The 24,385-nt window shown below is 52.0% G+C and overlaps 1 protein-coding gene across 4 annotated transcripts in view; it reads right to left on the bottom strand.

The window, feature by feature from the left end:
- MYH11 (myosin heavy chain 11) overlaps positions 1 to 24,385 on the bottom strand; it is a 121,530-nt gene that overhangs the window by 8,654 nt on the left and 88,491 nt on the right. For all 4 annotated transcript variants that reach the window (XM_060031798.1, XM_060031797.1, XM_060031800.1 and 1 more), the window contains 23 exons: positions 23,030 to 23,223; positions 21,531 to 21,652; positions 21,338 to 21,407; positions 21,013 to 21,173; positions 19,541 to 19,649; positions 17,680 to 17,811; positions 17,382 to 17,588; positions 16,276 to 16,413; positions 15,076 to 15,199; positions 14,199 to 14,370; positions 12,466 to 12,678; positions 11,216 to 11,360; positions 8,052 to 8,258; positions 6,437 to 6,541; positions 6,196 to 6,348; positions 5,725 to 5,973; positions 3,990 to 4,202; positions 3,442 to 3,654; positions 3,064 to 3,225; positions 2,538 to 2,666; positions 2,148 to 2,236; positions 1,600 to 1,723; positions 774 to 982 (listed from right to left, as the gene is read on the bottom strand). In XM_060031798.1, the coding sequence (XP_059887781.1) occupies positions 774 to 982; positions 1,600 to 1,723; positions 2,148 to 2,236; positions 2,538 to 2,666; positions 3,064 to 3,225; positions 3,442 to 3,654; positions 3,990 to 4,202; positions 5,725 to 5,973; positions 6,196 to 6,348; positions 6,437 to 6,541; positions 8,052 to 8,258; positions 11,216 to 11,360; positions 12,466 to 12,678; positions 14,199 to 14,370; positions 15,076 to 15,199; positions 16,276 to 16,413; positions 17,382 to 17,588; positions 17,680 to 17,811; positions 19,541 to 19,649; positions 21,013 to 21,173; positions 21,338 to 21,407; positions 21,531 to 21,652; positions 23,030 to 23,223 (3,640 nt within the window). The remainder of the gene's footprint in view (positions 1 to 773; positions 983 to 1,599; positions 1,724 to 2,147; positions 2,237 to 2,537; positions 2,667 to 3,063; positions 3,226 to 3,441; positions 3,655 to 3,989; positions 4,203 to 5,724; positions 5,974 to 6,195; positions 6,349 to 6,436; positions 6,542 to 8,051; positions 8,259 to 11,215; positions 11,361 to 12,465; positions 12,679 to 14,198; positions 14,371 to 15,075; positions 15,200 to 16,275; positions 16,414 to 17,381; positions 17,589 to 17,679; positions 17,812 to 19,540; positions 19,650 to 21,012; positions 21,174 to 21,337; positions 21,408 to 21,530; positions 21,653 to 23,029; positions 23,224 to 24,385) is intronic.

The raw sequence follows: 24,385 nt of genomic DNA on the forward strand, positions 1-24,385 counted from the left end.
AAGGAATGAAGTGCTGACGTCGGCTACAGCATGGGGGAGCCTTGCAAACATGCTCCGTGAAAGAAGCCCGTCACAAAAGGCCTCGTGATGTATGATCCCACTTGACGAAATGTCCAGAATAGACAACAGAGACAGAAATTAAATCAGTGGTTGGCTGGGGATGGGAAATAGACGGTGATGGTTAAGGATACAGGGCTGCTTATTGGTGATGACAGCGTTCTGCAGTTGACGGTGAGCGTGCGCCTATGAATTGTACACTGAAAGCCACTGAACTGTACACTTTAAATGTGTGAACTGTGTGGTATGTGAGTTATCCGTAAAGCCACCACCGAAAGCAAAAACAGTGCAAGGATCCCGACCCTATCTGATGGTCATGAATGTGCTGTGACCTTACAGCTCAGGGACCGTACTTAAGTGAGAAGCCTTCCCATGTGTCTGTGGGCTGATGATTTGGATGTTTTGTGTACCCATTAATGTGACATCCTGCAGACACAACGTTAGGCAAAGTGACATGAGCTCCTGGGAAGTCTGGCTGACATCACTGAAGAGTCATGCTGCTTAGAGCAGCTAATGTCTCAGAGGCTTACTCCAGGCCAGGCTAGGGCACAGCACCTTCCTATGTTCTCACTCAGTTCTCCCAACACAGCTGCAGCGCAGGTACCACTGAGCTGATTTCTCAGCCAGAAATGATGCCCAGAGAGGCTGACTGACCCCCGACATCCCCGCCACTCACTGGCAAGCCGGCTGTCGTTCGGGCACTGGTCCCACCGTACCTGGCCTCCTGCTCGACCTGCTCCTCTAGTTGTGCGATCTTGGCCTCCAGAGCCGCAATGGTGGACTTGAACTTGGACTTGACTGCCCCCTCCATCTCCTGCAGCTTGCTCCGCAGCTCCTTGTTCTGGCGCTCAAGCTGCTGCCGCGCACTTTCATTCTTCTGGGCCGTGCTGCGCTCCGTGGCCAGCTCATTGTTGAGCTGCTCGGCCTGGGGAGGAGGGTGAAGGTCACCAGGTGGAGGGCTTGGGAAGTGCCAGACGGTGCACTGAGATGAACGGCTCCCCCCGCCTCGCAGCCCCCAGCCTTCGTTGGCCTCTGCGCAGGTCCCTGGAGCTGGAGCACCCAGAAGCCCTCCTCCTTCCCCTCCAGCAGCCAGCTCTTTCTTGGCCATCCTTGAAGACCCAGCTCAAGAGGCAGCTCTTCCAGGAAAAGCATCCCGGTGCCACCCAGGCGCCCAGGTCACACGATGGGCCCCCAGCGCCCATCATGGAGCTGGCGCTCAGTGACGTCACTGAGTGCTCACTGTTGTAAGGTGGGGGCTGAGGAAAGAGCAGGAAGGAGACCGCCAAGGCCCTTGTGGGTGAGCATCGTCTACTGGAGGGAGCCACCAAAGGAGGTGCTGCAGGCGGGGTGCTGGTGTGACCGGAAGGGGAGGGAGTGGACGCTCGGGAGCAGACGTGCTGGGTCCCTACTCTCCCGCCTTCGCATTCTCGTCCACCCCCACCGGGGCCTGGCACACAGGAGCCTGTCCTGAAGCCGTGTGAGGCTTGGGACGGGGCGGATCTGAGGCATGTGCTGCCCTGCTCCTGGCCGCCCCGGCCTCACCTGCTGTGTGGCCTTCCGGACTCGGTCACTCATGGCCTCCATGTTGCCTTGCTCTTCCTCCAGCTCCTCCTCCAGCTGCGAGATGCGGGCTTCCAGGCGGCGCTTCTCGTCCTGCAGCGCGTTCCTAAGGGAAAGGCAGCCGCTCTGGGGCCTCCAGCCTCCACTCAGAGGCTTAGAGAGCTTCCTCTCTTGGAGAAGCGATGCCTCAGGGTTGCCGCATTTTATAACTGAGGTTCAGAGAGGCTTAGAGGCTTGTCCAAAGGTACATAGCAGGAAGTGGAGAGCCAATTGGTGTCAGCAAAGCCAGGCCTGGGATGAGGATCAATTCCCTCCTCCCCGACGTCCCCAGATTCCCTGTCCCCGCCATGCCGAATGAGTGAAACTGGCTACACCCTCAAATAGGGTGGAGAACCCCATGACCCCTGTCATAAGCTCAGCTGAACGTTCTATCATTTTCAGCATTAAATGGGGTCCAGGAGACTCTCCTCTGACTGCCTCTCCCTCATCATCTGAGTCTAGGGACCCCCTTCTCCCCATGAGGCTCATACCTTCCAGACACGCTGCTGGCCAGTTCCTCAGCCAGCTCCTCCTTCTCCAGGTCTGCCTGCTTGCGAGCCCTCTCGGCCGCGGCTAGATCCTGGACGGTGGCAGGTGGGGAGCAAGGAAACCTGCTGTCTGCCCGGAAAGGGCTGAGCCCACCCGAGAATCCACCCCGTTCCTGTCACCTGGCCCCCAGCCGTCTCTAAAATGGCTCGGCCTCCTCTGAGTTCAGGGGGAGGCCTGCAGATCCATCAGGGAGGAAACCCTGTGTCTTTCCCCACCCTCGCTATGGGGCCCACCCGTGTGGAATGCTGGACGAGGGTGCACAAGCTGGGGGTGCCCGGGGCTGCTATCACGGCATCCCCATCAGGGCTCTCGCAGCGAGAAGAAGCCTTTACCTCCTGTAGCTGCATGAGGTCTGCCTCCAAGCTCTTGGCCTTCTTCTCATTCTCTTTGGCCGTGGCAAAGATCTCATCCCGGGCGTTGCGGGCGTCTTCCAGCTCTCTCTGGAAGTCCTTCATCTGAGCCTGCGTGGTCAACAGGCGGGACCAGCTAAGAGGTCCTTACTCACCGAGTCCTGCTGCCCAAATTACCTTTCTGTGCCGACCCTAGGATTTCCCACGATTGACTGCAGAGCCCTCAGCCTCACGTGGCCAGGTGGCTGCCTGGGGCACGGTTCTGGATGGGCTCCGCAGACCTAAGAAGCGGTGCTGAGATCTGGGGGCCGCAGCCAAATGCCTGATGTTGCCCCCCCAAATGTTGCCCCCCCTTGATGTTTCCCCAGGGCAGGAAACAGCCCCCAAAGCTAAAGGGTGATGGAAAAGCACCAGGTGACCAGGCACTGGCGACAGAGGGAGGCCTGTGTCCTCCCACTGCTGCTGACCTGGCTTCCCCCGCGCGCCCGGCCCTTGGGGCGTCACCCACCTGCAGTTTTCGCAGCTGCTTGATAGCTTCCTCTCTCCCCTTGATGGCCGAGTCGGCCTGCAGCTCCAGGTCCTTCAGGTCCCCTTCCAGCTTCTTCTTGGCCGCCACCGCCAGGGCACGTTGCTTTCTCTCGTCTTCCAGTTCCGTCTCGTACTCGTGAAGCTGAGCAAGGAGAGAGACGTGCGCTGCCGGGCAAGGCCGCCCCTAGGATCCCTTCCCAGCGCCCAGGTTTGCATAACCACCTGCAAGGTGGGTTTCTCATCCCCAGGTCAAAGGTGAGAGATCAGAGTCTCCATGAAGCCAGGAAGTGGAGGTGGGAGGAAGGAAGCAGGCCGCCCCACCTCCCCTTCCCCCCTTTCCTTCCTCCTCACAGATTACCTGCCTCTGGAGCTGCCTCCTCTTTTCTTCATTCTGCTCATCCCGGGCCTGGAGATCACGCTCGAACTGGCCCTTCAGGGCCTGCATGTTGACCTCCAGCCTCAGCTTGGCATCTTCTGTCGCCTGCAGCTCATCCTCGAGCTCTTCCAGCTGGGTCTTCATCTCCTCCATCTGGGTTTCCAGGGCTCGCTTGGACTTCTCCAGCTCATGGACCTTTTACGTAAGGGTTGACGTCATGAAGATGGTCGGGCAGCCCCCAGGGACAGCTCATCCAGGTCAGGGAGATGGCTTTTGCCACTCTCAAGATGCATGACCAGGAGTCCAGACCAGAGCCATCCTCTCGGAACCCTTGACTCAGAACCCACCCCCAAATGCAGTTCTCAACCAGGCCCCTTCTTTGCATCAGCCTGAGGGACTCCTTCCAATTCCTGAGTATTCCTTAGCATGAAGGAGGCATGGAGCCCCCTCCTTCCCCCGTGGACTGATAAATAGCACAGAGAGTGGGTGGGTGAAACGTAGACAAGCAAAGATGATGAAGAGCCACTTACGTTCTTGCCCACGTCGTCCTTGGAGCTAACCAGATCCTCCATCTCAGCTTTGAGCATTTTGTTGGTCCTCTCAAGCTCCTCTTTGGCTTCTAAGGCCTCCTCAAGGGCCCGTGCCAGCGACAGGGCCTTGGTTTCCTTCTCCCTGGCTTCTGCCTCGGCTCTGTCCCTTTCATCCGCATATTTGGAAGAGATGTTTTTCTCCTCAGCCAACAACTGCAACACAGCAGAAGACCCAGAGGTGAGCTCTAGGCATGCCTGAGGGTCGGCTGCATTGAACTGCAAATATGGGGAAGAAGCCTTGTGTCCTGGTGCAGGTGGAAGGAAGTCAGGTGTCTAAGCAAACAGTTTATAATAAGACTGCTCCCCGACTTCGAGGTCAACCTTCTGCAGAGCCAGCATCCGCTGAATCTCTGTGCTTGGAAGTCACTGACGCTGCCCATGTTGGTTAGAATGTGCTGTGACCGAGGTCAGGGTGACATTTAATCCTCCCAGAGTCCAATTATTCTTTTGTTTCATGGCCACAGTCGCTCGCTCACAAGAGTAGCCTATGAGCCGCGGTAGGGCAATGGTGAGTGGTGGATGGATCTGCACATAGTTCCCCCTCTGCCTGGAGAAGCAGTTCCAAGAACACACCATACTGACGTTAATCTCAGCTTTTGAAAGAGAGAGCAGTACACGCCGTAACATCCAAAACCCAGACTGCCAGAATTCCACAAAGACAGGCAAGTAACAGGGACTCCCAAACAGCAGTCAACACAAAAACTCTCCACTGTTTGCGACAGGAAAATAATAAAGCAGCCTCAGACCCTGGGCCAGGTAATGAGACCGCAGATTAGAAGCAATGAGGACAAGCTGTCAGCACAGGGAAGGGATGGTTGGTAGAAGAGGGAAGAATCCCAAAGTACAATCCCAAAACTGAATTTTGGAATAAATCCCAAGTCACTTGTAAACCAAATCATATTTACTAAATCTGAGTAACATATATTAAAAGTTGGTATTTCGGGGTTTGGGTCATACAGGTGTATGCATTTATCAGAACTCAGTGAGTGTATGCTTAAGATTTACACATTTCATTGTATGTATTCAAGGGAAGAAAAGATACTTTAAAAAATGAACCCTAGTTTTTATATGCAATGCTGAGGTATCAAGGGGAGATGTACAGATGTCTGTAATTTGCTTTGAAATGCATCCAAAAGATATAAATGACAGATGCAATACACCCTTATAAATAGTGTGTGATAAAGTCTGCGTGGTGAAGCATTAATGATTGAAGCCAGGTGGTGGTGTACAGGTGTTCACGGTATAGTGCTTTCCGCTTTGCTGTGTGCTCAAGACTCTCTGTGATGAAATGTTAGGGAACAGTGGTATTTCAAGGGTAGATCCTTTAAATTACTTGGAAATCTCAGCAGGCACTCAGTAAATACTCGCTTAGTAATAAAATCAGTAAACCTCGTTCCTTATCAGGGCTAGAGCCCAAGGCATGACTGGGTTTCTAGATGGCCCTTATGGTGGTGGGACCCGGAAAGTCACAGTCACTGAGGCTTTGCCACTCTCCTCCCTCTGACCAAGAAGCCCTAACTACTGTTTCACACAGAGCAGGCTAGGCTTCCATTCGCATCCAGCAAAGCCTGGATGGGATGCTGACACACACGCAGCAGCCACACTGGATACTTTGCAGACCCGATTCCCCCCAGCCAGGGTCCATGAGCAGAGTGGAGGGCCCTCTAGCCCCTACCTGATCAAACTTCTTCTGCTTCTTTTCCAGGTTGGACACCAGTTGCCGCTGGTTGTCCAAATCAACGACCAGGTCGTCCAGCTCTTGCTGAAGCCTGTTCTTGGTCTTTTCCAGTTTGTCATAAGCAGCTGCCTTCTCTTCGTACTGCTGGGTGAGGCCTTCAATTTCCTTCTGGAACCTCTTCTTGCCCTCTTCCAGGGATTCCACGGTGCTGGCAAAGTCCTGCAGTTTCTTCTTCGAATCGGAGAGCTGAAATGGCAGTGTCCAGGGTGGGGTGAGAGGAGGGTGGTGAGGGATTCCCATCCCTGCGCCCCTGAGAAGCAAAGACCACCGACTCATTGAAGAAACGCAACAGCAGGGGGAGCCAGCGAGCCAATCAAAATGGCGCCACCATTCTACCACAATCACATCGGAGCCACTGATCTACCCTTAAGGGCTCAGGCCCAGAAACGCAAGGACATGCAGGGGCACCTGGATGTTCAGAGTGGAGATGTGGCGCTCTAGGTTCTGCTTGGCCTCCATCTCCTCATCCAGCTGGTCCTGTAGGCTGTTCTTCTCATCCTCCAGCTGGCGCAGCTTGGTGGACACATTGAGCTTCTGCCGGGTTTCTTCTTGAAGCAGCTCCTATGGAAATGACACATGGAAGTCTAGCGGCCCACCCCCAGGAAGGTCGTACCCCAGGTGCCTCTGGCTGATGTGGCACGATACCCACCTGGGTGTCCTGGAGCTGGGACCCAAGGGATGCCACGTCCTTGGCCAGTTTGATGGCCTTCCCCTCTGCCTCGTTGAGCAGCCCCGTGACACTCTCAACTTCATTCTGAGGGTGCCGAGAGACTGGTTAGTCGGAACCTCTAGAACAGGATCCTCATTAAGAGGAGCCCTTTGTACTCAGTGATAGGCCTTGGGGTATCCACTGCAAAATACCCATGAGCTAGGCGGCCTGGTCATGGTCACTCCATGCCCCCCCAGGGAAGCACATCACGTACAAGTTGCAATCTCTGGCTGTAGACTCTGGTTCTAGGACCCTGTTAGAGCCCTGTTAGACTGTAGTTAGACTGTGCTGACTGGGCCCTGATCCCTCTAAATGGATCCTGGATCCTTGCCAAGGTTGGCAAAGATGAAGCAGCAGGTCTGAGGCTCCAGACACTGAACAATGTTCTGGGCTCACTCACTCCCTAAAGTGGGGGAAGGGACTGCAGGTGGCACTTACACTTCCAGGGGTCCTGTCCCTACCACCCCTCTTCTTCACCCCTGCTCTTTGCCCTTTCACTGACCCTTGTGGCAAAACCAAAGACGCAGACACTAAAGGTAAAAGCCTTCTAACTTTCCTCTGCCTTTTACTCCAGGAGCTGGTATCTCTGAGCAAGTCCTTTCGGAGATACCTGCACACCATCTGTTCTCTTCCCATTTACAGTAAGGATGTAAATGATCTTGACTCCACTCCTTCAGGACGTTGCTTGTCTTAGGATAGCAAAACCCCTGTGCCCAACTGCATGTGGAAAAATTCATACTTAACGCTGCCCTGCACCCTCATCCCAGGCTCTAGGTGCATTAAATCTTTATCAGAGGTGGGGCCATATCCCACGAATGGCAGGTCAGGCCAAATGTCTATTCAAAGCTAATTAAGACCAAAGAAAACCAGACCATGTCATTCTTCAGCTTAAAACCCATCAGTGGTTTCCCATCACTCAGAGTAAAGACCAACATACATATAATGGGGCCTTGAAGGCCCTGTGTCCTCCGGCCACAACCTACCTCTCCAATCCTATTTTGTGCCACATTTCCCCTTCCATTCGGCATCTAGCTCTACTGGCCTTACGTGATCTCTTCTAATTTCCCACTTGCTGCCGGGCCTTTACACATGCTGCTCCCTCTGCCTATAAGTAGATAGACTTCTTACCTGTCAGACTATACATCTTAGGGAAGCCTTTCCTGACCCCTCCTCCTGCAGCCCAGGCACCCATATTATTTACACTTATTGCATTATATGCCTCTGCTTTCCAGCATCATTTTACATTCATTTATGTGGTTATTAACGTCTTACCCTCCACTAGTCTGCAGTTCTCCTGGGGCAGGGACAGTGTCTGTCTGCTTCCTTGCTCTTGTATCTCAGGATTAAACATGGTGCCTGGCATACAGCAGGCACTCAATAAATACTCACTGAATGAGTGGAAGAGAGTTTTTAAACATTAAATTGAATAGGGCGACCATCTCATCTCCCCAAGGAATGTAACTAGAGGAAACGGACTTGCTTTGCCACGAGAGAGGCTTTGTTACCCGGAAGAGCCTCATTCCTCAAGGGTCGGTCCCAGCGAAGCCTGCCTCACCTGCAGTTTGTGGACCTTGTCATTGAGCTCGGCCCGGGCCCGTTCCCCATCGCTGCACTTGGACTGCAGCTCCTGCAGCTGCACCTCCAGCTTCTTCTTCTTGTGCTCCACCTCCTGCTTGGCTTGGCTCAGGACACGCAGCTCTCCAGCCAGGTCTGCGTTCTCTTTCTCCAGCGCCTGCTTGTTCTTGTCCAGGTTGGCCTTGGCCTGGCCAGAGAGGCAGAGGGGAGGGAAGGTGTTACAGCCGTGGCTGAGTGAGCATTTAAGATAGGGACCTGTGCTGTCGGGGGTTCTTTCTCTTTCCTTTCCCCTCCCTCAGTAAGTCCAGGGACCTGTGCCCCCTGCCTCAGGGGAGGGACACGACACAGTGAAGAACACACAATCACCAGTAAGACTTTTTGGATTCCATTTTCCTAAAGCTCAGAGGTTGCAAACTGGCATCCCCTGGGCTGCATCAACCCTGCCATCCTGTCCTGTTTAATCCATGCAGTACCTTTTAACATTTTAATTAAGAAATACCACATAAAAATCTGGATTCCCAGCTTCTCTTTTTAAAAATCAAATGTTCTATTTCATGGCTAGGTGGTGGTTACACTAATGAATACATTTGTCAAAATTATTGAACTATACATTTAAAATTGGTGAATTTTGCTGCATATACCTCTGTAAGTCTGACTTTCAAAAAAACAAACTAAAGATCTGGAAACAGAGGTCTTGCCTTCCTCCAAGGTAACAGTCAGCTGGATCTACATAGCAGCCAGCCCTGTAAATAGGGCAATCACACTCCACTTGGCCCCAGTCCCCACCATTCCCTATTGTCCATCAGATTTATCATTAAATGTACACTGCCATTTCTGTGAAAGTTTAGAGAAAGTTATTTTATCTAACTAGCTCATGTAGGTGCATGAGTTTCTCCAAGAAAAAAAGTATTTTGGGAAAAAGCAGAAGAAGGGAGGAGCCTTCTCCCAGGGCTGTAGGGAGGAGGAAAGAAGCAAGAGAGAAGTGTGGGTCTCAAGAGCAGAGGAAGCAACAGTGGGCTCATCCTCAGCCCCAGGAAGGTGCTGTGCAGTGTCCAGGCAGCCTCAGAAGCCATTCCTCTGTTCCAGGTGTGACTAAGAGCTGCTGGGACCTCAGACAGGGACAAAGTGCCTCTTAGGGTAATAGTGCAGATTGATGAGCAAGGACCCTGGGGGACCTCACGGGATCTGGGCTCCCCAAAAACCTTTTTCCCAGAATGGTGGCAACGCTATACACATGTAAGGGGATTCAAGATAGGAATGATGTTACAACTTTTTCCCAACAATCTGAAAAGTTGCTAGAGGTCAAATAGTCCTCTTTTTCAACGCTCCTGAGATGGTGGACAGGCGTTCCCAGCCTCTTCTTTCTTATACAGGTCAGACGTGGATGCTGTCTGCTGGTGGCGTGAACAACTGAGTCTTTCCAAAGAGGCCAGGCTGTGAATCCGGGGTGTGGCTTCCAGCCCCTGCTCACCTCTGACAGCCACCTGGCTCGGTGCTGGTCAGTTACCTTTCCAGGCCCCACTCTTCCAAACACAGAGTAAGAGGGACACACACACCTTACCACTGTCTGGAGGCCTTACTATTTCAGAAGGTGGGAAGAGCCCATTTGGGTTCAGATTCTATCACAATAAAAAATAACTTATGAACATAAAAAAGGGAAGACAATTAAAAGGGGAAATACATGTTGTAGATAAAATTAGCAAGGTCTTATTTATCCAACACATATAGAGAACGGACAGAATGCTGAAGATTCATATTCAGACCCCATGTGACAAGTGACAAGGGGACATGAACAGGCGTCCTCTTCTCCATTTGGAGCATGAGGGGTGTTCAGTCTGGCACAGCACGTTTCAGCGTGGGGCCTGGAGATTTGCATTTTAGCAAAGGTCACAAGTGAAATTAAATGAGTCAGTGTCCGTAAAACTTTGGAACAGTGGCATATAAACAGTGCCGTATGAGGGATTGCTGGCGTTATTTAAATGTACGGGAAAATTCTGAGATTCTGATAGAACCGGTGGTGAACCAGCTCATAGAAGAACATTTACTTTGATTGGCGATAGAAACAAATGCAAACTCCAACAATTTTTAGGTAACGCAACAGCCATTTAATCTAGAAAGTGCAGGGGGGAAGCCGTAGCGCTGAGGATGGTATAATTCAGACTCTTAGGGAAGCAACCTGGCAGGATGTCGTAAGCTAAAAAAATTCCCTCCTGGGAAGGAAATACAAGGAAATTCTCCAAAGGGAGAGAAAGTTCCCGATACGAAGCATTCAGAGTAGAGCTATTTAACTGTCTCAAGTCCCATATACCCCAAGTAGCCAACCATGGGAGAAAGAAAGATTAGATCTAGCCATTCTCAAACTACACCTGCGGACTTCCCTGGTGGTGCACTGGTTAAGAATCTGCCTGCCAATGCAGGGGGCACGTGTTGGAGCCCTGGTCCGGGAAGATCCCACATGCCATGGAGCAACTAAGCCCGTGCACCGCAACTACTGAGCCTGCGCTCTAGAGCCCGTGAGCCTAAAGCCCATGCTCTGCAACAAGAGAAGCCACCCTAATGAGAAGCCCGCGCACCGCAACGAGGAGAAGCCCCCGCCTGCCGCAACTAGAGAAAGCCCGCGCACAGCAACAAAAACCCAACACAGCCAAAATAAATAATTAAAAAAAAAAACTACAGCAGGGAGAGCTGTCTTGCTACTCAAATCAAATAATGATAGTCTTCTTCTGATCTGCAGAGAAATGAAGATGGCTAGAAGGTTCTCAGTGTTGCTACCTTCCCAGAAGTTGTGCTAAACTTTGCTTATCCATAAGAGCAGCGTATAGTAGACCCTACCCTGGAGAGGCTAAGAAGTGGGCCTAGAGCCAGACTGCTTGGGCGCTCGCTGACTAGCACCTCTAGGTGCTCTGGACCTCAGTTCCTTCATGTGTAAACTGAGCTTCATTGTACCTATCCCAGTGGGTGGTTGTGAAGATTAATCAGCAGAATATACAGTAAGCACTTAATAAATGCTGGCTGTCATCACTCTCATTCGAATTGTTGTAGCTTGTTATTGGTCTCAGTATAGACACTGGTATGTAGTTATTTGAAGCTGTTGACATATTGTTCTTGATATTTTGTTGTCACAAAAAAAGCATCACAACTCACCCTCTTGAACTGCTCCAGCTGCTCAGTGAGCTCCTCCACGGCCTGTGTGTGCTTCTGCCTCATCTCCTGCACCTGGGCCTCGTGGGACCGAGTCTCCTCGTCCAGGGCCTTCTTCAGCATCGACACCTCCTGCTCCCTCTTGGCCCTGGACAGGAAGAATACAGTGGCTGGCGGTGGAGGAGACAGCGGTTCACCTCAGACAGTACTGTGCAGAAGAACGAGCGCTCTCCCGAGTGACCTTGGGGGAGTCACCTAACCTCTCTGGACCTGGAATTTCCTCAAAACAAGGAGCATGCTACCTGCCCAGAATCTCCCAGGGCTGGCAAACAAATACACAAAATACAGCACATGATATTGTTGGAAGAATGCAAAGTGAATTGCAAACTGTACCGTAAATATTAACATTAGCTCTTATTTACTGAGCATGCACAATATGCCAGGCCCTGACCTAAGTTCATCTCATATAATATTCAGAGTGACCCTAAGAGGCAAGAATATCATCGTTTCTATTTTATAGATGAGGAACCTAAAGCTAAGAAAGTAAGCAGCTTGCCCAAGCTGTTGAAACCATTGTGATAGGGCGAGAATTTGAACCCAAACAGTCTGACTCTGTGCCCATGCTCTGAGCCATTGCACTGGGCCAGTGGGAATGGAGAAGAACACTGTGCTGGCTTCTAGGCCCAGGTAAGTGATGTAGCACAAAACCCAAAATGTGGGAAATAATTCTCCATGTTAGCGCTTGATACAGGGTGCACTCAAAGCACATTTGTGTATTTGTTGAATGAATAAGCGATCTAGTTTCACTAAAGTCAGGCAGTAACTTTCATTATCTGGCAGGTGACCCGTTCTTATGGTGGGTTTTGTTTTTGTGTTTTTTGGTTGTTGTTGGCTGTTAGCCTGCAGTGACTCTTTAATCAGACACCAATCTAATAAATATTATTTTGAAAATTTAACACACACAGGAAAAGACAGGAATGAAATCCCCCAAAATGTTAACTGTGGTGGGACTGGGGGTGATGCTTTTGGTATCTACTTTCCTACAGTTTTCAAATCATTCTCTAATTGAGTATATCCTCTGACTGTCATGCAAAATAAGATTAAAAGTAAGCATGCTTATATTAGTTAAAGCAAAGTACAATCAGGCCGATAAACGTAGGGCCTGAGGAACCCCATGACCCAGGATCTGCTCGGGTTTGCCCCTCTCCACCGTCGCATCAGCGTGGCGGGCCAGTGGGGCGGGGGCCCCTCACCTAAGCTCCTGTTGGGTGGCCGTGCTGTCTAGCGTGTCCTCCAGCTCCGTCTTCAGCGCCTCCAGCTCCTCCCCGAGGTCCCGCTTCTGCTTCTCAGCTTTGCTCCTCGCAGCCCGTTCTGAGTCCAGGTCCTCCTGGAGGTCTGAGATGTGACCCTCTAGCTCCCGGATCTTCTTCAGGGCATTGTTCTTCTGAGCGATTTCATCATCAAGCCTGCCGGGGACGGATCCCCAGAATTAAGACCCTGGGGTCCTGAGCCCCCTGCTATCCATCCCACAATGTGGCCAAAAATGGCTTTATGGAACCAGCCATTTGGGTTCCATACATATCAAAACATGTTTCGCTCATGTCCCGAGACACAGCAGACCACTTCTTGCCACGCTGGACGGTTTGGAGGCTTATGCAGAAACGTGGTTTCCAAGGGCTGATGTAAAAAAACAGGTCATGCTGCACGTGTGTGTGTGTGTGTGTGTGTGTGTGTGTGAGCGAGCGAGTGAGCGAGAGAGAGAGAGAGAGAGAGAGAGAGAGAGAGAGAGAGAGAGAGAGAGGCAGAGACAGAGAGATATAGACAATACAAAGCGCTGTCCCAGACTAGCAAGGTGCCTTGTCTACATTAGGAGCCTAATAGATGCTTTCTGAATGTTAGACAATTATTCCTCCCTGGCAACTACTGGTTTATTCTTTCTTCCATCTGCTCAGCATCTGAGTTCTGCTACATGCAAAGCTCTTAGCCAGGCACTGCTTGGGGGTGGGGCGGGGGGATGTTAAAACCGGGGGAGGCAGTGACTGGGGGTCAGTGTGGGACATGGGGAGCCTTGTCTGAATGGCACGGAAGGGAGCTCCCTCCTGACCACTGTGGAGCTGCCTCTGGTTTTGCCCACGATGGATGGAAAGGGACCCTCAGGAGGGAAGGCACAAGATGGCCCATCACCCTTGTACTGTCACATGGCACAAACGGGCTGAGGGAGAGCTGGCCAGGGGATTAATCAGAGAATGGATCCCAGCCTGTCTCTCAAAAGCTGGGTGACTGTCACTTGTCCCTTCACCTCCCCTGGCTCAGCTTCCTCCTCAGTGAATGGAGGTAACAGCTGCATACCTGGCCAAGTGTCTGCAAAGACACTGCTTGAGCAGAACTTAGCGTACGGTGAGCAGGCTAATACCCATTAGTTGTTGCTGCTGTAATACCCCCGGGGGGAAGCCGTCAGAGTGAATCCAGCTCAGAGCTGGGAGAAGGGGGCACAGAGGAAAGGGTGTGGGACACACCTCAGGGGACGGGCAGACTCTGAGGACTGCTGCATGCTGTGTGTGGGACAAGAAGGAGGGTAAAAGCTAGGGAGGAGACACATTCGCAAAAAGAAGGACCTCAGAAGGAGGGGGCGGGGGACAGGAGGGTCCTCTCAGCCTCAGACCCGTGGTGTTTGAGGTGCCAACAGAACAGACTCCGTGCACAACCAGAAATCCAGAGCTGGGGTGTAGACGACAAAGGCTGGGCACCCAAGAGGCAGACACAGTGGGAGAAGAGAGGATGAGTTTGGGAGGAAGAGAAGAAATTCAAAGGGAAAGTTCTGAAGGTGCCAGCAGGACTGGGAGGCACCCGGGAGGCCTGGCCTGGGCCACCTAGCATGAGGTGGAAGCCTGCCTGGAGGAGGAGGAGGAAGACCGAGGCCCCCGCAGATCGGCAGTGGCCCTCAGGGCACCAGCACACACTGGACCTGCCCCGCCAGCCTCGCTACCTGCCCAGGGCTGCCTGCAGCTCCTCCTCCTTCTTGGCCAGCTGCATCTTGAGCTCAGCGATCTGCGCCTGCAGGTCGGCTATCTGCTCGTGGAAGTCGCTGGCCTCGCCCTCCAGCTTCCTCTTCAGCTTCTCCAGCTCCTGCCGGCTCTTCTCCTCCTTCTTCAGCCGCACTACAACAAAGCCAGGGCCCCTCAGGAGGTGGACACTACCAGAGAGACCCCTGGAGGACGAGCCTTTCTGCTCAGGCATTTCACATGGAGGAAATTCACACTCACACATCCCCCTCACTGGTAACTGTCCCGCCGGCACCACTGTCTTGTGGAAGGAAAGCCAGTCCTGGTGACAAGCACTTTCTGGAATTAACGTGTGTGTTCACTAAGGGTGAGCAGGCAGCTGGATAGGGTTGTCCCCTTCCTGCAATAATCTTCCATTCTCAAATTTCCTGTCTGATATTCCTACTTTTAAAATGTCCATTCAAAACACCACTGGGGGACTTCCCTGGTGGCGTGATGGTTAAGAATCCGCCTGCCAATGCAGGGGACGCGGGTTCGAGCCCTGGTCCGGGAAGATCCCACATGCCGCTGAGCAACTAAGCCCGTGTGCCACAACTACTGAGCCTGCGCTCTAGAGCCCGCGAGCCACAACTACTGAGCCCGCACGCCACAACTACTGAAGCCCGCGTGCCTAGAGCCCATGCTCCACAACAAGGGAAGCCACCACAATGAGAAGCCCGCGCACCACAACGAAGAGTAGCCTCCACTCGCCGCAACTAGAGAAAGCCCGCGTGCAGCAACGAAGACCCAATGCAGCCATAAATAAATATATATATAATTTTTTAAAAAACAAAAAAAAATATCACTGGGTAGCCGTTTTACCTTCCAGTTCTGAAATCATAGATTCGTGCTTATTTTTCAGCTTGGTAAGATTCTTGGCTTTTTCTTCCTCTTCTGCAAGATTTGTTGTTAAGTCACTAATCCTCTCTTCAAGGAGTTTTCGCTCCTTTGGGGGGAAAGAAAAAGAAATATCGTTTTTTCCTTTTCTCCAGGGTCTACATTTCACTGTTAGTAATTTCCAGATAAACAGTTGAAAGGAAAGCCCACATTATAACCAAATGCAACCTAGAGTTTTCAACGGGGAAAGAGAAGTTCCTTTACAATAATAATTTCCAAAGATTGACTACTCCTCATCTCAGGCCCCTCCACCCCTCAACTTCATGTCCCAGCCAGGGGGCCCCTCTTTCCTTTCCTACCACAGGCCAGCTCCTCCCAGCCTCAGGGCTCTTGCACAGACGGGACCATCTGCCTGGGATGTGCCTCCACCCCCTCTCCTTCTAACTGCTTCTCGCTATTCAGGTTTCCACTTAAATGTCACTTCCTCCAGGAAGCCTCCCCTGAATCCCACCCCCCATCCCCTAGTGCTCTGGTCTTATAAGATGGTGAACACCTCCTTCAGAGTCCTGATCACAACGGCAATTAACGTTTGCGTGTATGATTATCTACTTGCTGCCTCACTAGGATATAAGCCCTACGAGGACAGGGTCCTCCTCCACTGTGTGTGCCCTGCACCTGACATGGACTGGCTCGCAGTCGGTGCCCAGCTCAAAGGACTAAAGGTAGTCCGCCTCAGTGGGGCTGCTTAGTGGTTACTGACTAGGGTGACCTAGTCATCCTGGTTTACACTGGGACATTTCCGTCTTAGGGGCTGAAAGTCCCGCATCCCAGAAACCCTTCAGTCCCAGGACAGCTGGTTCCCCTATTACCAACTGCAAATGGACGGTGAGAATGTGAGAGGGGCCCCTGAATCCCAGGCACATTGCCCTCCCACCCTTGTATAACTTGGGGGTTCCATCGGTCGTGGTGTTTCTGAGACTTGCTCCGTGGCAGCCCTGGTGCTGGTGGGACCCCATCCATGGCACACCTGCATCCAGACGGCAGTCACAAGGCCGCCACGTCAATGCTGGACGTAACTACTTGCTCAGCCTTCAATACCTTGTCTCTGACTAAAAAGGGAAGGCATCTGGAGTCCTCAGCCCTCACGAGCCTGTCATTTTAACAAAGACGCTCAACCCCACTCACTTTTGACAGTTTATTGTTCTGATCATCCATGACCAGAATATCATCCTCCAGTTTCTTGATCTTGGCCTCAGCCGTGACCTTCTCAAGTTGTAGCTTCTGCCTGGCAGCTTCCTCTTCCTCCAGCTGTTCTTCCAGGTCCTTTGTGGGGGAAGGAAAAGAATCACAGCCTTGCTTAAAACAAAGTCACTCTCCCGGAGCTCTGGGGACTCATGGATACAGAGGTTTAGCCTGATGGCCCCCTGCAGTGCTCTGCCATCTCCTTTCATCACAAAGAAAAGGTTTGGGTAAGCCACTTTTCTTTGTGGAGCCTCAGTCTCCTCCTCTGTAAAATGGGGATAGTAGATACCATGGTGGTTTAAAAATACGTCCATAAATTCTTTGATACTCTTCCCTTCAAGAGGTGGAGCCTAATTCTCCTCCCCTTGAGTGTCAGCTGGACTTAGTGACTTGCTTCTAACAAATAATATCAAGAGGAAGTGATGGAGTGTATAAGTCAGAGATTAGGCTATAAAAGGCTTTGCACCTTCCTCCCTGTTGTCTCTTCATTCACTCCATCTGGGGAAAGCCAGCCGCCACGTTGTGAGGGCACTCAAGCAGCCCTATGGAGAAGCCCACATAGTGAGGAACGGAGGCCTCCTGCCTACAGTCGTGTGAGTGAGCCATGTGCAAGTGAGTCCTCCAGCCCCAGTCCAGCCTTCAGATGCTGCAGCCCAGGCTGACATCCTGACTGCAACCTTGTACGGGGCTCTAAGCCAGAATCACCCAGCTAAGCCACTCTCAAGAGTCACGACTGTGTGAGATAAATGTTTGCTATTTCCAAGCTGCTAAGTTTTGGGGTGTTTTGGTTCTGCAACAATAGCTTACTGACACAATTACCCCTCATCCAGGGTTGCTATTAGGAAGAAAGGCGTTTGCACATGAAAGGCAGGGCAGTAGAACTGAGCAGGCTTCCAAGGAGACCTGTGTGGGCAGATGGCGGTTTCTCTCCGAGCCTTAGTCTCTTTCTCTGTCCAAAGGGGACATACAACGTCAGATGCACCTCACAGGCCTGCCGTGAGGGTCAAGGGATTTCGTACCCACCGAGGGCTGCCCCTGCAGTGCCTTACCAGCATCTGCTGGGCCATCTTCTTCCGCTCTGCCTGCAGCTGCTGGCCCCTGTCTTCCTCCTCCTCCAGGCGGGCCTCCATCTCATGCAGGATCTCCTCCAGCTCCTGCTTCTTGGCTGCCAGCCGGACCCGCATCTCCTCGGCCTCCGCGTACAGCTCCGTCTCTGCCTGCAGCTGCTCCTGAAGCAGGTTCTTCTCCTCAGTCAGCTGCATGCAGAGGGTGGGGAGACGGCCCGTGAGCCCCACAGGAGCAGGCGTCCTGCCCTCCACAGCCCCGGCCAGGCTCCCGGCCCGGTACCTGCGCGTGTTTCTGCCCCAGCTCCTTGAGCTCGCTTTCTGCCTTCTGCTGCCGCTCCTTGGTCTTCTGCAGCTCATCCTCCTTGGCCTGCATCTCCTCCTCCTGCCTCGTCACCTGCAGCAGGGGCTTCACCTGCGCACAGAGGGTCAGCCCGTCACTTGCTTTCGTGGCACAAGGGAAACACTCTCATAATAAATAAATCAGTGGTTCTCAGCGAAGGACAATTTTACTCCACTCTCAGATCCTAACGGGATATTTGGAAATCTCTGGGGACAGTTTCAGCTGTCACAACTGGGGTGGGGAATGCTACTGGCATCTAGTGGATATAGGCCAGGGATGCTGCCCAACATTCTAGAATGCTCAGGACAGCCCCCCCCCCCAACACAGAATTATCCATCCCAAGATATCAGCAGTGCTGAGATCGAAAAATCCTAAATTAGAGCAATGGGAAGAGGTGCAAAGTGAAAGGAGAAAGTCTCCCCTCCCCCCATTTAGTCCCATCCTGAGAGAACTGCTGCTGACAAACTGATATGTTTCCCTCCAGAGAGAAAAGGAAAGAAAAATCCCCTACATCCGACCTCCCATTCTCAGCATTGTCCTGCACATGAAAAAAAAACACCTGAGATCACGCTGCCCAGTGTTACATGCTGCTTTTTTTTTTTTTTTTGGCTGCACTGCACGGCTTGTGGGATCTCAGTTCACCCACCAGGGATTGAACCCAGGTGCCTGGCAGTGAAAGCGTGGAGTCCTAACCACTAGACCGCCAGGGAATTCCCTACTTGCTGCTTTGATTACTAAAAGCTATAAGATAATTATCACCCCATGCTGTCCCATCAGCTTTACAACTTGACTTTTAGATAACCATCATTTTTAATGGTTGAAAAATATCCCATTGATGGATGAGCTGGTGTGAGTCAGTCTGCCAGGGCTGGGCACGGAAATTTTGCTCTTGAAAATGAATGCCCTTCATTCTTGATTTTCTTTATTTCAGATGGTTTTCTGAGAAGAGTTTTCTAGAAGTTGGGTCAGTGGGGATGAACATTTCCAAAAGCAGCTTCCCCTCACTGCTCTTCACCAAGCTGACTCCTAACTCCTGTGTTCAAGCCCTGACTGGGACTAGGGGAGCCCCTGTCAGACACACTGTGGCTTCCTTCCTGCAATGACCCCAGTCTGCCATGGGCATTGGTTCCTGTGCTGACCCCGTCTGCTTCCCCACTTGACTAGAATATTCATGAGGCCAGGACACCCCTAGCACCTTGCATGTGTCTGGTGCACAGTAGTTCCTCAATACATACTTGCTCAGTGCCCATTTACACACTCAAGGGCACCAAAGAGAAAGCCATGTCTGTCCCTGCAGAGCAAGTCTTTGCACGACTGGCTCATGACAGCCAGCGATGCTGCAAGACCAAGTTGTACCCAGAGAAACAAACAATGGATATACACAGCAAGCTGGATGGAGGGATCTCCAGGGAATGATGCTGCGTGACAAAAGCCCATCTCAAAAGGTGACATACTGAAGGACCCCGTTTATATAACATCCTTGAGATGACAAAATTATAGAAAGGGAGAACAGATTCGTGCTTGCTGGGGCTATGGAGGGAAGTGGGTAGGGCTCTAAAGGCGCAATAGGCGATCCTCGCGGTGACTGAAAGGCTCTGCATCTGGGTTAAGGTCATGGCTGTAACCCATGTGCCAAAGAGGGGGCCTTTCTCAGGCCCGGAGAATCGCCAAAGGGCAAGGTTTGGTTTCGAGCCCTCAGTTGCACACCTGCTGTCAATCACCTCCAGTTCCACATGGACAGCGTCCAAGTGAAGACCAAGGACTGGGAGGGGGGTGGGGGGTGGGAGAAGGAGGCACTCACTTTGGTGAAGAGCCGCCACCACTGCCAGTTCCGCAGCTTGAGGTAGGCAGCGCAGTTCCTCTGAATCACCTTCATGGCCGTCAGCTGCTGCTGCCTCTTGGCAAAAGCCCTGGGGAGAGGGAAGGGGAGCTGTGAGAAGACCTGCTTGGCTCCACACACACCTCACTGTGTTGTCACGGCATCCCGAAGGCAGGATGCTTCTCTTTGGCCTGTGATTTAGTGACTTGTACAAGGACGTCCCCCATTCTCTCCAGCCCAGATTCTCCAGGAAGCTCTGAGCATCAGCAAAAGTATACCATCTGGAGACCAGAGCCTTTCTCAGTGGACAAGGAAGACCCAAGGCCCACAAAATGCCCTGGATTCAGATCTGTGGTCCTGACAACACCTAGGAAACTGATCTATGCTACACCATTCCTAAGGGGTGTCCTACACCCTCAGCTGTGCCACATCTTCCCCAAAGCTGAGTGTCTGACAAACCTATCCGTTCCTCAGATAATTTAAAATCCCAGACCTGACACAGAACCAGCACTCTTCCTACTTAAGGGCTACTGGGTTTGAGAAACCACAGAACAGTGAGCACCATCCTCTCGCCTCTGTGTGGCTGCCATTGTGGCTGCCATCTTGGATGTGGGTGAATTTGAAGAATAAAATTGCCCCAGTTAGTCTGGAGGTGGGAGGGGTGGCAACAGAGAATTTAGTTATGAAAGTTAACAGTTTAGGTCTGTCCCTGGACCAAGAGCTCCCCAGATCTGGCCTTGACCATCCTGGGTCTACTTGACAATGAATCAGCTTGACACAGTCAGGGCTCTGCAGATGAGTGCATGGTCCGTACCTCCTGAAGACATATGCCCTGGACAAGAGCTACTCTGCCAGCCCCTGTGTCCTGTTTGGGGTGTGAGTTTCATGGAGGAACTGCAGCCCTCACCCAGCCCCCAGGATTCCCAAAACAGAGGGGGCATCAGGCCTTCTAAGACTTTGCCTTATGAGTCCCACTTGGACATAGGGGTATAGACACAAATACTCTTTCCTCAGACACTTTATCATATTCTCACATTTCTGAAATGATAGCCAGCCACTGTTCTCAACCCTTTTCATGCAGTATTTCATTGATCCCTCATTAAAAGAAGTTTATGAGGCAGGAATGATTATGTTCATTTTCCTGAGGCTCAGAGGTAGAGTAACCTTCTCAAGGTTCTTCAGCAAATAAGTAGGGGAGCCAGGGTTAGAACCCACGTCTAACTCTCCAGAGCCCATGGTCTTAACTCCTTCCTGCCCTGCCCTTACAACTAGTGCATATATTTAAAGTGGTAGCATTTCTCTCCCCCAAGAAAAGGCTGCCATTCAATCAATGATGCATCTTAGAGCAGATGGCCTCTTAGAATCAGAAAATCAGAACATGAGGCCAGAAAGCCCCCGAAATTTTGTATTTCTGGTCTGTGTTTGCAGGGAGGCGATAGCGCGTGGGTCTTTACTTTCTGGCCAGGTAGCCGCGACACATCGCCTGGAAAGCCATGATGATGTCGGTGATCTTTAAGTCCCGCTCCTCTTCTAGGTGGGCCAGGACGCCAGTTCGGAAGAATATTTTGCTCTGCCCAATCCTGTACAAGTTGGGGTCGAGTTCTAGGGCTTTGATCTGCAGAAGGAAGGAGGATGAGAGTTCCCGTTCTCGGCTATGCCACTTGGCCAGGGGTTAAGTGTGTTTAAGGAGGGTCCCACCCGGAGCAGCTGCGGGAAGTACCGCCAGAGGCTGGGAGGTCTGCAGTTGGATATTTGGGGTGGGGTTGGGGCTGGGCTCACCATCAGAATGCAGGCCTGCTTCCCGTCCATGAAGCCTTTGGGAATGGCGTTTGCGGCCAGGATCTCATAGCTTGAGACACAGGGCAGGAGTCACCGACCGAGTGAATCTCTGTCGTCCGTCTGTCCCTCCACCCAGCCTGCTCACCCCCGTCCCACCCGCTGCCCCACCCGTGCCCGGCCCCGGTGGGCTCACCGTTGGCGGAACTCCTGGAAGACGATCCTGTTAGGGAATCCCTGGCGGCAGATTCGGATGCCTTCCAAGACCCCGTTGCACCGCAGCTGCTCCAGCACCAGAAAGGCGTCCAGCTTTCCGGACTGCAAAGACGCAAAGGGCAGTGGGCCGCCGGGGCCGCGGGGAGCAGCAAGCCCCAAATCTCAGGCCTGGTGACCCACCTCGCCAGGCCATGGGGGATCACGGGGCACCAGGTGAGAGCTCAGCTGAGGGCTCTGGTGCCACCTCTCGTACTTGGTGGCACTAGCATCACCTGGGGCTTCCTCCTCGTCACTTCTCCCTCCCTCACTTCCTGTCCATCACCAGTTCTATGACTCCTACCTCCCAAATATCTCCCCATCTATACACTTCTCTCCACTACCATTGTCACTGCCATCTACTCACCCCCATCTTCTCCTGTCCCAATGATCACAACAGTTTCATACTATCGTCCTACCCTGTCCTGACTCTCTTATCCCCTTATTTGGTTTCTAAAATGTGAATCTGATCATGACATACCCCTGCTTTTAAAAGCCCCTGATGGCATCCTACAGAAGGAAGGCCAAGCTCTGGTCCACCCACAGGAACTCCACAATCTAGCCCCACCCACAGTTCCAGCCTCAGCTCTTCCCAATCCCTTCCTCACACCGTCACACGTCAACACAAAATGACCCACCTAGCGTTTCCTTGCCCAGACCCTTCATTTCTCACCTCCACGCTTTTGCTTATTCTGGTCCCTCTGCCTAGGGTGCCCTTCCCACGCTGCTCTCAACATCACCAACTTCCCATTCTCTAAGAAGCTTTCTCGGAGCCCCCAGTCTCAAGTGGGAGCCCCAGCTCTTTGGTGTTCTCGTAATTTACCCAGATAACATCATGGGTGTCAGCTGTCTACCTCTCCCACAACCTCAGCAATACTGACATCTTGGGCTGGATAATCCTCTGTGGTGGGGGACTGCCCTGCACACTGAAGGATGTTTAGCAGCATCCCCGGCTTCTATGCACTGGATGCCAGTAACTGCCCCCTCCCCGTTAAAAATGTCTCCGGACGTGGCCAAATCTCCCCTGCGGCGGAGGGAGGGCACACAATTGCCCCCAGCTAAAGCACCCCTGCCCTAGATTATAAGAAACCTGCAGGCAAGGACAATAATTCATCCAGCACCGTATCCCCAGCTCCTGGCACAAGTGGAGCTCAGTAATTATTAGCTGGAATAATGGACGAATGAGTGATCTGATACCCTGTGCAGCCACTCCAGGGCCCAAGGTCCCCGGGTGCATTCTCCTTTCCTCCCTTGCTTTCTTTCGCCTCCAGGCTGGGAAATGAGCGCCTCTTACCCATGTCAGATGGAGCCCTGGGGGTGGTGGGGTGGTGGTCAAGCTTTCCTCCAGCGCTTGTACCCTGGTCTGCCTTCCCTTTCCCCACAGACCCTGATGATGTCCCGGGGGGACCTTCTGACCCCCCAGGAGCCGGGTGGTAGCCTCACCCTCTTCTCATGGTTGGGGATGATGCAGCGCACGAAGTTGGGGGTGGTATTGCGCAGCGTGGTCATCAGCTTCCCCAGCTGCTCCTTGTAGAGCTGCCCCACGGTGCGGAACATGCCCTTCTTGGTCTTGGAGGCGCTGGGCAGCGAGCTCTCCGTCATCTTGGCCATCTGGTCCAGGCCCACGATGCGGTCCACTGTGGGCACATGAAGGGTGATGTCGGCCCACCCAGGGAACCTGAACCTCCACAGCAGGCCAGGGGACCAGCCTGGAAGGTTGAGGCCTCAGGTCCCCTGCTCCCTTGTGGGCACCATTCCCCATTCTTTCCTCTGCCAGCCAACACCTTCCCTCTAGAGGCAGGTAAATGGAGGCATAGGGGCCTTTGCTTTCCAAGTACTATATTATCTATTTCTGAGACCCCGAGAGCTCCTAAGTGACAGAAAGAACAAATTCTCTCTGACATTGTCACAGAGACGTGGGAGTAAATCCTGCTTTTGCCACTGCCTTGGCCTAGCGTCATTTTGTGCCTCAGTTTCTCCTTCTATGAAATGGAGTTGATGACAGCATCTACCTCCCAGGGCAGGAATAAGCGAATAAGGCATGTGAAGTGCTTACTTCCCTGCCTGCCTTCAATCCTTCATCCACCAACAAATATTTATTGAGAGCCTACTGTGTGTCAGGCCCTGGGCATACAGACGTGAACAAAACACAGACCCTGTGTCCCCCTGACCCCAGCTCATATCCTATGGATATTTTAATGGAAGGAGAAGACAATGATCACACATGTAGGTATATAATATTTTGGGTGGTGAAGGTGTGCTTAGAAAGATAAAGCAGGGTTAAGGTGGGTTGGGAGTGATGGGGGTGATCTCTTAGCATGATGGGGGTGTCTCTCTGATAAACTGATATTTTTGAGTAGAGACCAGAAAGTAGTCAGGCAGATATCAAGAGAAGGAATATTCTGGGTAGAAGGCATAGCAAACACTCCAACATAGGAATCTGGCACTTTGGTAAGGGCTCAACAAAGCAACAAAGAGTGGGTGGTGGTATTATTATCATTATTATTACTATCATCACCACCAAGACTCTTTTTCTTTCAGAACAGAATGAGAGACTCCTACTGGCCCAGCAGGTACTGCACATACCAAGCCCAATCCTGGCATTGCTATAAATTTCCCTCAAAGCACAGCTTTTGCTGTATCCCACAAATTTTAATAAGTAGTGTTTTCATTTTCATTTGGTTCAACATTTTAAAATTTCCCTTGAGAAAATTAACAAATGACAACACACTTCTAATAACACATGGGTCAAAGAAATTTGTTCTTTGACCCGTTGTATTATTTAGAAGTGTGTTGTTT

This window comes from Delphinus delphis, chromosome 15 (assembly GCF_949987515.2).
Source record: "Delphinus delphis chromosome 15, mDelDel1.2, whole genome shotgun sequence".
Lineage (NCBI taxonomy): Eukaryota > Metazoa > Chordata > Mammalia > Artiodactyla > Delphinidae > Delphinus > Delphinus delphis.